This window comes from Dipodomys merriami, unplaced genomic scaffold (assembly GCF_024711535.1).
Source record: "Dipodomys merriami isolate MVZ:Mamm:240054 unplaced genomic scaffold, mDipMer1.0.p SCAF_128, whole genome shotgun sequence".
In the NCBI taxonomy this organism is placed as follows: Eukaryota; Metazoa; Chordata; class Mammalia; order Rodentia; family Heteromyidae; genus Dipodomys; species Dipodomys merriami.
Window position 1 is genome coordinate 2,969,006 of NW_027202582.1, and position 14,277 is coordinate 2,983,282.

The 14,277-nt window shown below is 44.4% G+C and overlaps 1 protein-coding gene across 4 annotated transcripts in view; it reads left to right on the forward strand.

Moving 5' to 3' along the window:
* Nucleotides 1-14,277, forward strand: part of LOC138824349 (RNA-binding protein 14) — a 28,676-nt gene extending 14,399 nt beyond the window's left edge. Inside the window, exons 1-4 of one of the 4 annotated variants that reach the window (XM_070018179.1) lie at nucleotides 5,502-5,591; nucleotides 6,494-6,916; nucleotides 11,428-12,112; nucleotides 13,852-14,277. In XM_070018179.1, coding sequence (XP_069874280.1) covers nucleotides 6,505-6,916; nucleotides 11,428-12,104 — 1,089 coding nt within the window. In that variant the 5' untranslated portion in view covers nucleotides 5,502-5,591; nucleotides 6,494-6,504 and the 3' untranslated portion in view covers nucleotides 12,105-12,112; nucleotides 13,852-14,277. Of the gene's footprint in view, nucleotides 1-5,493; nucleotides 5,726-6,493; nucleotides 6,917-11,427; nucleotides 12,113-13,851 lie in introns of those variants that run through there. The other 3 variants (XM_070018180.1, XM_070018182.1, XM_070018181.1) reach the window with 3 other exon arrangements.

The following is a 14,277-nucleotide window of genomic DNA, read 5'->3' on the forward strand; positions in this document are numbered from 1 at the left end:
CCCTCCCCCTTATGTAGGGGCTCGGGCTTGAACTCTGGGTCTGGGTTCTGTCCTCAGCTCTTCAGCTCAAGGCTAGCACTCTATCACTTGAACCACAGCACCACTTCCACCTTTTTCTGCTTATGTGGTACTAAGGAATTGAACCCAGGCCATTGTGCATTCAAGGCAAGCACTCTACCACTGAGCCATCCTCCCAGCCCCCAGAAAAGGATTCTTAAAGTAGGTTTGAGGTGTACCTCTATTTGAAACTATAAACTATAGTACTTGTAATGCAGTGCTCAGATGCCTAATCCTTAGGGCTGAGCTTCCAGTTTGTAAGGTGGGACTTGCCTCAGTAAACTTGTTATAGTTAGTAAGCAGTGCTAGGAAGTGGTAGGTTAAGAAGGAGACAGTATGTCAGACCAGTAGTTAAGACAATGGGATTGGATTTGAAAAAATGACCAATTACTGTTATCTTGAGTTTGAATCCTGGCTCTGTTTCTTAGCTGTGTTATTGGAAATGCTAGGAACCTCTGCCTGGGTTAGGTCATTGAAGATTTATTGTAGTGTCAAGTACTGTTTTAAAAAAGTGTTTTTTCAGTATTTACTTATAGTAACCCAAATGCCTTAGATATCTATAAAATCTGTTAAAAGTGGAGAAATTGAGGCTTTAATCTACCTAGGTAACTCTTGAGATCAATTGCATGTGGATTTAATCCCCATCACTGCCAAGAAGAAAAGATCATATATGGCTAACAGTGGTTGAACCACTCAGGGCTTTGCTTGTAGACTGTGCTAGTGTAGGGAAGAGTCAAATGGGAACATGTGACAAGTGCAAAGCTTATGGTTGCTTCACTGAATGCTAGCCATCTTATAAAACTGAGGAGTTAACAATATTTAGGGGAGACGGGTGGTGTGGAAAAACACAGCAGAGACCTTTGTAGGTGTGAGTATAGCATTGAGTCCCAGTGAAGGCAGTAAACTCTTTTTGCATTGAGTGGCACATAAGTGAATTAGGCTGTAAGACCACATTGCTTTTAGCCACCTCTCTATAGTCTCTGGCAACACTACCCTGTTTCCTGGGAACACATTCTGTGGGTATGGAAAAGAAGGAACTAAAGAAGATTGAAGGCCTGGGATACTTACTTGGTTGGCCTACTTCACTCCATTTGATCACCCCTAGAGAATACTTTTAATTTGAGCCCTTGTCAGAATTGTAACTAATTTCTAGAGTAAGCTAGAGGTATTTATTTAAAGTATAAATTATGTATACATGTATTTTTTTGTCAGTCCTGGGGCTTGAACTCAGGGCCTGGGCACTGTCCCTGAGCTTTTGCTCAAGGCTAGCACTCTACCACTTGAACTACAGTGACACTTCTTTTTCTGTTTATGTGGTACTGAGGAATTGAACCCAGGCTTCATGCATGCTAGGCAAACACTTCTAGTAAGCCACATTCTCAGCTCCTGTATATTCATTCTTAAGAATGTGAAACAATTATTAGTTTATAGATTACTCATGTCCAAGTAGTTTCCACTGATACTAGTATTTACCCCTAGCTTGGATTTGCCCCATAAGCTCCCTCATCTCTCAATTAGGTGCATAACACTGCCCTTTGCTGAAGATTTGCAGCCAGAATATTTATTTGGGGTGTTTATAAAACGTCAGCTTAGCTTGGCGCTGGTGGCTGACACCTGTAATCCTAGCTACTCAGGAGGCTATATCTGAGGATCACAGTTCAAAGCCAGCCCTGTGAAGGAAAGTCCATGAAACTCTTCAGTTAACTACAGAAAACTGGAAGTGTTGCTGTGGCTTAAGTGAGAGTGCTCACTTTGAGCTGAAGAGCTCAGGGACAGCGCCCAGGCCCAGAGTTCAAGCCCCACGACTGACCAAAAAAAAAAAAAGAAGCTTTTTGGATGATATTGGATAAGTCACTGTACGTCTTTGGAGCTGGGTAGCCTGCTAGTTAGCAAATTAGTCCCTAAAGTGGTTGGGTCCTGGCAGATGCCTGTATCTGTTCCATCACTTCAAAGGTTGAGGTGGAAGAACCACTCCAGCCTGGGTTACATTGTGATAATCCCCACCTTTTACCCCTACTTAAAATCTTAAAAATAAAAAGAAATCAAGATGGCATCTACGTTTCTGATGACATTTATACATTTGTCCTTTCTCTTCCTGTGCTAGGGATTAAAACACAGGAGTACTTTGTCACTGAGCTACACCTCCAGCCCAGACAGGCAGAGAAGTTTATTATTTTTTTGTACTGAGGCTTGAACTCAAGGCCTTGCACTTGGCTTTTTTTTCTCAAAGCTAGTTTGATTCACACCTCCATTTCCCAGAAGGGGTTCTTTATAAACATTCCTTTCAGTGTCCTTCTCTGGGTGATAGGTGATGTGTAAATAAAGGATTTGCATTATATTTTTCTTAAGGGGCAAACATTAAGTTCTTTGAGCATACAGTTGGTGAACATCATTATAAACACACTTAACTCCACACTACCTAAAGCTTCATTTCACTGTATTTATCAAAGTGGTGCTCAAAAGCTTAAGACTGGCTCACTTGAAAGTTATTCTAGGTGATAGGGCTAAAGTACATGCTTGCAGTACTGATAAAGTGTCCAGGTTTTTTATTCCTGCAGTGCAAGGTATTGAGTTTGGGGCCTCATACATTCTAGGCAAGTGATCTACTACTCTAGTCCTGTGTTCAAGTTTTAAAACTGATATTGAGAATCCAGTTAGTTCCTCATTTTGGTTACCAAGAAACTTAGCTGGGTACTGGTGGTTCTCAGCTGTAATCCTAGCTACATAAGAGGCTGAGATGAGGATCACAGTTCAAAGCCAGCTCTGTAGGAAAGTCCGTGAGACTTATCTCCAATTAGCAACCAAAATATTGAATTAGTGCTATGGCTTCCATGGTAGAGTGCTATCCTTGAGCAAAAAGTCTCAAGGACGGTGCCTAGTCCCTATGTTTAAGCCCCAGGATGGCGCACCTCCTGCCCGCCAAAACACAAAAGCTAGCTATCTCATGCATTCATTTAGACAGATGGGGAGATTCCATCAAGAATTAGATTGCGGGCTGGGGAGGTGGCTCAATGGTAAGGTGCTTGCCTTGCATGCATGAGGCCCTGGGTTTGATTCCTCATCACCACATAAACAGAGAAAGCCAGAAGTGGCGCTGTGGCTCAAGTGGTAGAGCGCTAGCCTTGAGCTGAAGACCTGAGGGACAGCGCCCAGACCCAGAGTTCAAGCCCCACAACAGACCAAAAAAAAAAAAGACTGCATAGAGTTCGCCCCCCCCCCAACTGTAATGGAGTTTTAAAAGCTAGGGAAATAGGCAGACACCTGTAATCCTACTCAGGAGGCTGAGATCTGAGGATTGTAGTTAAAAATCAGTCCTCTTGGGGCTGGGAAGGTGGCTCAGTGGTAGAGCGCTTGCCTTGCAAGCCTGAGGCCCTGGGTTCGATTCCTCAGTACCATATAAGCAAAAAGAAAAAAAGCCGGAAGTGGCGCTGTGACTCAAGTGGTAGAGCGCTAGCCTTGAGCTGAAGAGCTGAGGGACAGTGCCCAGGCCCAGAGTTCAGGCCCCACAACCGGACCCAAAAAAAAAAAAAAAAAAAAAAAATCAGTCCTCTTATCTCCAATTAACCACCAAAGTTCAGGATTAGAGCTGTGGCTCAAGTGGTAGAGTGCTAGCCTTGAGCAAAAAAGCTCAGAGACAGCACCTAATCCCTGAGTTCAAGCCCCAGGATGGCATACTCACAAAGCATGGGGATGATTTTATGTGATTCATTTGGATGTCTGTACAGTGACACACAAATATATTAACCACTCCCCTCTTCCCCACACTGGATTTAATGGGCTTTCAGAAGGCAAGTTGAGATTCTGGGAGATGGAGCTGCATGCTGGCATGAATTGTGACCCTGAGAAGATTTAAATTCCCAGCCCCTCCCCTTTGGGCTGTAGGTATTTTAGAAGAAAGTTTTATCTCCAGGGATGATGGGACAAAAAAGAAAAATTGGAAGCTCAAACTGAAAGGAAATGAGTGTTTTATCAGAGTTTGTGGCACAGATTTGAGTTATTTTCCTAAAGTTGGCTTGCCTTGCAAAGGGCTTGGGCAGCAAATTAACACAATTGCTTTTCACGTAGTCTCTGGTGCATCAGAATACACAATGAAATGGATCAAGATAGCACATCCTTAAATGTCCTATTTAACTTTTTTAGGACTTTACCTTTTTCTATTTTAGAGTAAGTTTTTGACCAGTTTTCTACTGTTGGAATCTTTTATCAGGTTGTTTTAAAACCAACCATACTTTGCCAGTATCCTGACTTCTACCTTTTTCTTTACTCCCGTCCTTTTCTTTTGTGGCTTTGGGTGATAGATGTTCTTGTGTCATTTCCATTTCTGATGATCCCTGTCCTCAAAAACACTCCACTGCTTTTAGCCTGTTTTTTTCTTTTGTTCGTGTTTTTAGTTCTTCCATCCAGGGCCTGCACTCATTTCCCCCTCTTAACTCCCCTTTCAACAGCTGCTTTGCAAAGCATGGTTAAGTAAAGTTGCTCAGTGAATATGGGTTATATGAAGCAGCCCACAGGGTGAGAAGGAATGTGACGCAGGAGCTGGACCCTGTGAAGAATGTTGTTTGGATTGTATTTGCTTAGAGCCAATTGTGACAAAGCTCTTTCCTTCTGAGGTCTGTTCTAGGGGGTTTTAAACCTACAGCTCTGGTTGATGGCGCCCAATAAAATAAAACGAAAAAATGTTGCTGCTCCCGTTTTTTCTCAGGGCGGGGTGTGTGTGTGTGTGATGGAGGTGGTGGGGTCTGTTTTCAGTCTTCGTGGTCCACAGGATTTCTTGGATTCTGGGAGGCCGATTTCAAGGGTGACTTACCTCCCTGCCTCCTGGGTAGTGCCGCCTCTTCCAGTCCTTAACACCGTGGTCAGCTGGACCTGCTGACCACTTGCGAGTGGCTTTCATGTGGCGGTGCCGGTGGGACTTTGAGGGCTACCGCGCGAGTAGCTGGCCGAAGACGGGTTTGGGGCGTCGCTACTTTGTGACCTAGCGTCTGCCTCTAGGTATTGTCCTCAGCATCCGGGTTCTCGGGGAGGTGACGGGGCTGGCACTTGGGGGAGATCCGTGGTAGCGGATACAGTGGAGCACGGGATACCGTCAGTGTGGGCACGTGGAACTGGCGAAATCTGGAAGCTTAGAAAAGTTGGCACCGAGAAGCCGCAGCCAGGCAGACGCTGGGCCCTCGCTTGCTCCGCCTGGGGGCGGGCCACGCCGTGGCGGAGCCCACGTTTGTAGGTCCTCCCACACGCTGACCCGTTGTCCAATCAGGGGCTGCGGCTTCGCTAGGTTGCTGCTCATTGGCTTTCACCTAAAAGCTCCTAGATACTGACGTTTCCACCTCTTCCCGGCCTCAGGTAACTGGCGTTCCTGTTAAGCAATCAGGAAGAGGACCTCCGGGAATGCCCGCCTTTTACTTTACTGGACGGCCAATCCGGCGGTAGGTTCTCCCCTTTCCACCCAGAGTTACTGCCACGGCCGCCGCCATTTTAGCGTTTTGTCAGAGCCGCCTGCGCCGCGAGGAGGAGGCCCTGCGGATTTCCGTGCGGTGAGAGACTCAGAGTCCTCCTGTTTGTCTTTTGCTCTGAAACCTTAACACTTCCTTGGGCGTCGGGGGTGTCCTAGTGGGGTCGGCCTGCGCACCCGCCACCGAGAGCTGGCCTCGGTCCTCGGCGACGCGCGGTAAGCCCGTAGAAGCCCTCCCCTCCCCCCCTTCCCCCGCTTCCCCCGCTTCCCTCGCCCCGGAGAGTTCGGGCTTCTCCCCCACCGCGCCTTTACCCCTCCGCGCTCGGCTTGCTTCCACGTTTCCTCCCGGGAAGCCCTTGCTTAGTTCCCGCCACGCCCTCAGAATTTCTCAGGCCTTAGGAGGTAGTTTCCTGGTTCAGGACTCGGAAGCCCTCTTCTGCGGCCAGGCGTTTCTCCATTCGGTAGTTTGTAGGACCGTACCCCGAGAGAGGCGCTCCCACTCCCGCTCTTCCCACAGGCCTATGCTGGAAACGGTGGAAGAGAGGGAGACATAGTTGGTGATTTCTGATTGTCCTTATAGTAGACAAAATACCACAGTATCCTCATCTCTTCATTAATGTTTACAACTCAATCACGTTTCTTTTTGAATGTGTCCCCCTTTGTCTAGGGATAAGGAATGGTGCTTGGTGGCAGAGCACTTGCCTAGTCTGTTCACCGCCCTGGGTGTCATCCCCACCACCACAAAAACAAAGCTCCCTTTGTCTACTAAGGTCAGCCCAGTTACAAACCTCTTACTCTTTGGCCCTCCTATGGTCTTCCTTATCTCCTATTTCCCTTTGGGGCTTATTGTGTGGATCTGTGTGTGAAAGAAAATAGCTTGGATCTGTGTGCTAGACCGAAAGATGGAAGGAATGTTCTTTTTTCTTTTTAGCCATCTCGTGGGCCTGAGATCTTGTGTTAAAAATCTTGTTTTTTCTTTCTCAGGCTGTGTCGAGATGGTAAAATTGTTCATTGGAAACCTGCCCCGCGAGGCTACAGAGCAGGAGATCCGCTCACTCTTCGAGCAGTATGGGAAGGTGCTGGAATGTGACATCATTAAGAATTATGGCTTTGTGCACATAGAGGACAGGACAGCGGCCGAGGATGCCATCCGAAACCTGCACCACTACAAGCTTCATGGGGTGAACATCAATGTGGAAGCCAGCAAGAATAAAAGCAAAGCTTCAACCAAGTTACACGTGGGCAACATCAGTCCCACTTGTACCAACAAGGAGCTTCGGGCCAAGTTTGAGGAGTATGGTCCAGTCATCGAATGTGACATCGTGAAAGATTACGCTTTTGTCCACATGGAGCGGGCTGAGGATGCAGTGGAGGCCATCAGAAGCCTTGATAATACAGAGTTTCAAGGTGAACCACTGTGGGTAGAGAATTGATGAACACAAGGCTATTTGCAGTTGGATAAGTAAAGCAGGATGGGTTGGGGTGAGGTAGAACTGTTGGCTGGCTGCTGGTGAACGATAGGTGGTGGATTTCATTTGGAGAACGCTTGGGTTTGAAACTTTAGGCTAACTAGATCGCCTGGAGAAGCAATCAGTTGGTTTTTATTTGGAGCCTGTAAGGCTTTTATGCTTCTCCCTTTATACCTAGCTTCCCTTCACTGAAGATTTTCAACTATTACTGTCTTTTTTTTGTCAGTAGAGCACACTGCAGTGGGTTCACTGAATTTATTGCCTCTACACAATATCTCCATTGTGCCTCATTTAATAAATGAATAACTAGTTAAGACAACACTTTAAAATTAAAATTCCTCCCCCCCCACACTTTTCAGTAGAGGTAGCTAGTCTTTAAAAGGTTAGAGTCTAGTTAATTTTGCATTATATCTGTTCTGAGGGAGAGGGGTTGGAAATCCAGATTTCAAGAGTGTGAGGAAGAGGCATTGTGATTTGAGGTAATAAAGACAAGTCTTAACATTGATTTGGGGACTACCATGCATTTGGTGAACACTTAGTTGGTTATTACTTCAGAGCTTTGATTAGTTAGGTTTTTGTGCCTGGAAGGCAGTGTGGGTGGGTGGATGTAGATTGTCACCTTAATTGGAAGGTGTTATCTTTTCTTGGTTTAAGATCTAAACTTCCTTGTCAAGAATGGTATTTAGGAGTTAGTAACCGTGGTGAGTAGCCTACTGAAATCTCAAATCTTCTATTCCTTTGGGTCCCTAGTGCAGAGCTTTTCCCTCTTGGTGTAATTAACTTTCAACTTACAGTGTATTTCCATACTTGGTGGCAATATTTCAAACCTATGTTCTGACAGTCTTAACACCAAGAAGGTAGTGATTGGTTCCTTTCCTGAGTACTCCCTTGGTTAATAGTGTTTTACTGCCATCTTTGTTTCCCTTAAATTGGGTCTTTTTAGAGCTGGAGGTCTTATTCCTCCTATGGATGAGTGCCTTTGTTACGGGCATTGCTGTGCGCATGAAAATAAAGTGTTACAGCTCTCCCAGGTCTAGTTTGCCTTCCTTTTTTAAATGGTGAGTTGAAAATTATTTTGTCAGCAACGGAATTGGGGCAAAGAATGCTATAGGATACTTAATTTTTGGATAATTTGAGCATTTTAATCTAGTCCTAGAGTGAGGTAATGTGTTCACACATTTTAACTCCAGTTAGCTCTGATGCTAATCTAGGTTGTTATTTTACACTATTGGCCTTAGTATTTACTTCCCTCCCCTCCCAAATAATATATTAAGATGGAATCCAGTGCCCCAGGTGTGCTAGTGGCACTTCTGCATTCCATTCCCCCAGGCCTTTTCCTTCTTCCTTAGGGAAAGGGGAAAGGAATTTTTCTCCAGTGTTGCTTAAACTGGTCTCATATTCCTAGACTCTACATCCTGCCTCAATCTCCCAAGTACTAGTGATTAAAGATAAGTGCCCTTGTGCCCAGCATGACTTTTGTGTGCGTGCGTGCGTGCGTGCGTGCGTGCGTGCTTGCGTGTGTGCGTGCGTGCGTGTGTGTGTGTGTGTGTGTGTGTGTGTGTGTGTGTGTGTGTGTCATGGGGCTTGAACTCTGGGCCTGAGGGCTGTCCCTCAGCTCTTCAGCTCAAGGCTAGCACTTGAGCCACAGTACCACTTCCGGTTTTCTGGTGATTTATTGGAGATGAGAGTTTCCTGCTTGGGCTGGCTTTGAACCTCGATCCTCATCAGATCTCAGCCTCCTGAGTAGCTAGGATTATAGGCGTGAGCCACTGGTGTCCAGCCCAGCATGACCTTTTGACTTCATAATTCTGTTTTGTAGTGAAGTTTTATATACATGTTTTAAGTAATAATATTAGTAATAGCTCTATTTATTAGACTGGTCTTTTTCCCTGTTTTCTTAGTGTTATATATATTCTCTTCATTGTTTGCACATATAATTTAGATGTTTTTAATGATTTAGCTTCTCTTTCTGCCATTAAAATAGGCAATTCCTTAAATGGAAGGTATTAATTGCTTCTGTATGTCCACTGTGTTCTGTTGGTTCTTGGTTGCACTTAATTTGCCACAATGGCTTATTGGCCCAAAGCCAGATGCATGCTAACACTTTAAGATACTTAAATGAATGCTTAATTATCTTAGTGGTTTTCTTTTTTCTTTTTCTTTTTTTTTTAACCACCTGGGTCTTGAACTCAGGGCCTGGGAATTGTCCTGGAGCTTCTTTTGCTCAAGGCTGGCATTTTACCGCTTGAGCCACACAGTGCCACTTCTGTTGATGTAGGACTGAGAAATCCAGCCCAGGGTTTCATGCATGCTAGGCAAGCACTCTACCACTAAGCCATATTACCAGCCCTCATCTTAATTTTTTCAATGGTCTGCAGCCTAAACTTACAGGATGTAATATTTAAATCAGAATATTTTTTGGCATATATGTTTGACTTTTTTCTAGTTTCCTAGAACCTAATTTTAATTTTTGTAGGCAAAATTTTTCTCTAATGCTAGAGAACCCGCCTGTAGATTCTGCTTGGTTTTAATTCAGTCAAGCCTAATCTCTTTATCTGTTTGTCAAGGTGTATTATAGTCAGTTAAATAGGAAAGATTGATGAATTTGAATACTCTGAATTTTTATCAGAAACAGGGAGATTTTGTTTTTGTAAATTGCTCATGTGAAGCAATTAAAATTTTTTTCCCCAAAAGTTTCTGCTTTTTTTCTCCCCAGAAATATTGTTCACTTTCAAAATGTAAATTGTGATTTTTCAAAGAAAAATAGTTTTAGGTGCATGGTCTTAGAATCTCACATTCTTGATTTTGTTGTTGTTGTTGATTGAAAGAGGATCTGGCTACTCAGACCAGATTAGTCTCAAACTCAACCACCCTCCTACCTCAGCATCTTGGGAGCTGAGATTTAGGACTAAGACATTAAAACTGTCACATTCTTTTTTTTTTTTGTCAGTCATGGGGCTTGAACTCTGGGCCTGGCTGCTGTTCCTGAGCTCTTCCTCTCAAGGCTAGCTCTCTACCACTTGAACCACAGCGCCATTTCTGGTTTCTGGTGGTTAATTGGAGATGAGTCTCAGGGACTTTCCTGCCCATGCTGGCTGGCTTTGAACTGCGATCCCTAGATCTCAGTCTTCTGAGTAGCTAGGATTACAGGCATGAGCCACTGGTGCCTGGCTGTTACATTCTTATTTTAAAGAAAAAAAGTATTTTAATTCTGTTAAACTGAGCAGTTTGATCCACATATTAATATTACTGGTTATTCTCCACTTTGGATCTTTTGCATCCTCCTTTTCTTCCACAGTTTAATAATATTCTATTTAAGAACTGAAGTGTTTTGTGAATTTTTTGTCCTAGTATCCTTTAATCCTTTGACAGTCACTAAAATTATCTCTCAAATGGCTTAGAATACCTAGGACGATGATTGGAAATAGTGATTTAAAGGGGAAGACCTTCCTTCAACTTGTATTCCCCAACCTCCCCAATTCATGACTTGAAACAGTTCAGTCCTGGAGCAAACAAATCCTGATCACTCTTAAATGGTGGTAACTTTAGAAACTTAATTTATTCTCTTTGGTTTTGTGGGGGAGTATGTAAAACTGTCCTTTACTTCATAATGGAATGAATCTTGATTGTGAAAATTGATGTCAGACTCATAGAGCCTCCTGTTCCTTTGGTTGGGGCTTTTTTTTTTGGGGGGGGGGTCCGGTCGTGGGGCCTGAATTCGGGGCCTGGGTGCTGTCCCTCAGCTCTTCAGCTCAAGGCTAGTGCTCTACCACTTGAGCCACAGCGCCACTTCTGGCTTTTTTCTTTTTTTGCTTATGTGGTGCTGAGGAATCGAACCCAGGGCCTCATGCATGCAAGGCAAGCGCTCTACCACTGAGTCACCTTCCCAGCCCCATGGTTGGGGCCTTTTGGGGGAGATTTTTGCCCAGTTACTTGGCAGTGGATGAGATCTTTCTTTTTTTTTTTTTTTTTTAATTTTTTTTTAATTGTGAGACTACCTTACAGAGGAGTTACAATTACATGGGCAAGATAACAAGTACATTTCTTATCAAGCATTGCTGCCTCTTTGTTTCCCCTTCCTATACTCCCCCCTCCCCCCACCCGGTCCTCTCCCCCCCCACCAAATTTGTAAAGTTTGTTTTTTGACATAACAACTTGTACATCTCATTGTTGCAATGGGTGGATGAGATCTTTCTTATTTAAGCTAGTAGTTTCTTGAACAGTAAGCTAATGTTAGAGATGCAGCATTTCTTAAGCTACTACCTGAAATCAGGCCATCATTATTGAATTTCTATGTTGGGCTTTTTTTAAAAAAAATCTTTTTGACAGTGATGAGTCATTTATTGGAGTAGACATCTAGGGAAAGCCATTGCTATGACCAGTGTTTGGGCAGGGGCTTGGGCTATGACTGAGAGTGATAGCAACCCTTCTTGCGTCTGTTTCTTCAAGGCAAACGAATGCACGTGCAGTTGTCCACCAGCCGGCTTAGGACTGCGCCCGGGATGGGAGACCAGAGCGGCTGCTATCGGTGCGGGAAAGAGGGGCACTGGTCCAAAGAGTGTCCGATAGATCGTTTGGGCCGCGTGGCAGACTTGACCGAGCAATATAATGAGCAATATGGAGCAGTGCGTACGCCTTACACCATGAGCTATGGGGATTCATTGTATTACAACAACGCGTACGGAGCGCTCGATGCCTACTACAAGCGCTGCCGTGCTGCCCAGTCCTATGAGGCAGTGGCAGCTGCAGCTGCCTCTGCATATAATTACACAGAGCAGACCCTGTCCCAGCTGCCACAAGTCCAGAACACAGCCATGGCCAGTCACCTCACCTCCACCTCTCTCAATCCTTACGATAGACATCTGTTGCCGACTTCAGGAGCTGCAGCTGCCGCTGCAGCAGCAGCTGCTGCTGCTGTTAATGCAGCTTCCACTTCATATTACGGGCGGGATCGGAGCCCCCTGCGTCGCGCTTCAGCCCCAGTCCCTTCTGTTGGAGAGGGCTACGGTTACGGGCATGACAGTGAGTTGTCCCAAGCTTCTGCAGCCGCGCGGAATTCCCTGTACAACATGGCCCGGTATGAGCGAGAGCAGTATGCAGATCGGGCCCGGTACTCAGCCTTTTAAAGCTGGAGGTGAGAGCTATGGGGTGTCCTCTGTTCTGGTTTTGCCATCCCTCCTGCAGCCTAGCCATTAGGCTGCTCTGCTTGCTTGCTTTTGCTGGGTTAAGGTGAGGTTCCCAGCACAGTTAAGAGTTTAGGGATATGTCCTGAATTGTTTAACTGCAAAGTAAGTAAATAAATGTCCTTGGCCCTCATGGCTGTTTTTCCAGCACTCTTGGAGTCAATTCTGTTTCTATTTTTTCCTGGAATGATAACAAAGAATGGTGTGCTGTTGATGTCTGGGTCACACCTTTGTGCAATAATTGAGCTGATCCTGGGACCCAGACATTCAGGGCCAGGTGTACTGTTTCTCAGCCTTTGTAAACTTTTCCAGGTGTGCAATTTTACAAGTCTAAAGATTCCTGTGTGCTTTGTGAAAGGTCTGATAACTAATGTAAAAAAAAAATCAATATCTCCAGTTAACTTCCTCATCCCTGCTCTAGCCCTAGTTACTATGGAGAATACCAAAATGCCATCATCCTAATCTTGAAATGTATTTTTGGCATTCAGCCCTTACGTATAATAGAGAACTTGATGATAAGGTAGAGAAAAGTATAAAACATATCTTATACAGTTCAGGAAAGTGGGCTTTCACTCTAAAATTATTTCCTGAAAAGAGTGCCCACTATATCTTTGACTCTGTCCCAGAATAGCCTCTTGGGTTTTTTTGTCCCTATAGTGTTGGGTTTGACATCCTCCACTTTTCTCCATATGACAATCCAAGCATACACTCACACCTGTTTTACTCTTTGGTAATGTTGAAACCAGGGTTGGGAGCTTTGCCATAAGCATATTTCTCCCTTTATCTTCCCATTAGTTTGGACATTTAATGTTCTTGAGCCACCAGCTCTATCTCAAGTCCTTTGGCTGAAACTCAGCCACCCATTTTAAGCCTTACAATTTATTTGGTTCTACTTGAATGGATTCTCTTTTGAAGCTTGCCAGCTTTGGACCATAGGTTTTTGAGATTTATTTAGGGGTAATTCTCAACATCCTTAGTTTTAAGTAGCTACTCCAGAGTATCCTGGACATTACTGTTGGTCCTTAATCCTGTAGTAACAGTGTTATTGTGTCATCTTTTCAATTAGGACCATTGCATAGGAAATAATTGCTGGAGTTCATTTTCTGGGAAATCACTGATTGGGCTGGAACAGAAGCTCAGTGAATTCATGTATTGTGAGATATCCTTTAGTGCTTTCTTTTAAAAATTAGCTTCTTTCCTAAGGCAGAGTGAGCTGTTGTCAGGTCTTGGAACATCCTTGCTCAGTTGATGTTCTTTTTGTCTAGATCTTGAATGGTTTTTAACTTGGACCTTGGCAGTTACTCCCAGATTGAAACATGCTGGTGACTTTTTACTCTGGAGAGCACATTGGAACCTTTTCCTTTTCCCTGTTCTCTGATGACAGTTTGTGATATGGAACTACATTGTATGGGGAATGCATTTGTTAACATCAAGAACAATGGAATGATTTTGCCTGCTCTAGTGAAAGAAGATTCTCTTTTAATTGGGAGAAAGGCCTTTATCTGAGATTGTTTAGTTTTCTTGATGATTCTCGGGCCTTCAGACTCTTACTGTTTTTAGAGGTCATGATGCTAGGGGGAAGGGTAAAGGACTGTCAAATGGTCAGACTTTGTAAAGATGTTCTTTGACTTTAAGTGGGAAAGCCCTTGTGAGCTTTGCTGTAAAGCCCCTGTATTGTGCTCTCTTTCAGGTGGGATGTGTGTGGGCTGAAATTCCGAGCTGCAGTTGTGCATGAGAATACACCCTTCGTGGTACCCCAACTCCGGGACGTTCTCGGCTCTGTGCATTCAGTCCCTCAGGAACCGTGGACCTTAATTTACCTTGCTAAGTTCAGATCATCTTTTTTTCTTTTCTCCTGCCCATTTTCCTGTTCTTTCTGTCTTTCAGTACCTGTAGCTTCCATCCATGTTGTGTTCTCCCAGCAGACCTTGTTGTATGCCGAAACTGGTGGGGCCTGTGCTGTCTCCTCCCTGCCTCTTGCCACCTGTGGGTATTGGGTTTGGGAATGACCCTGTGTGAAAGTAACTGCTCCAGCATTTCTTTTTGGCCCAAAGGCTAGACCAGTAGAGCTGGGTCACTCCTTTTCTCTCTGATGAAATAAATGTTTTTCAACTTA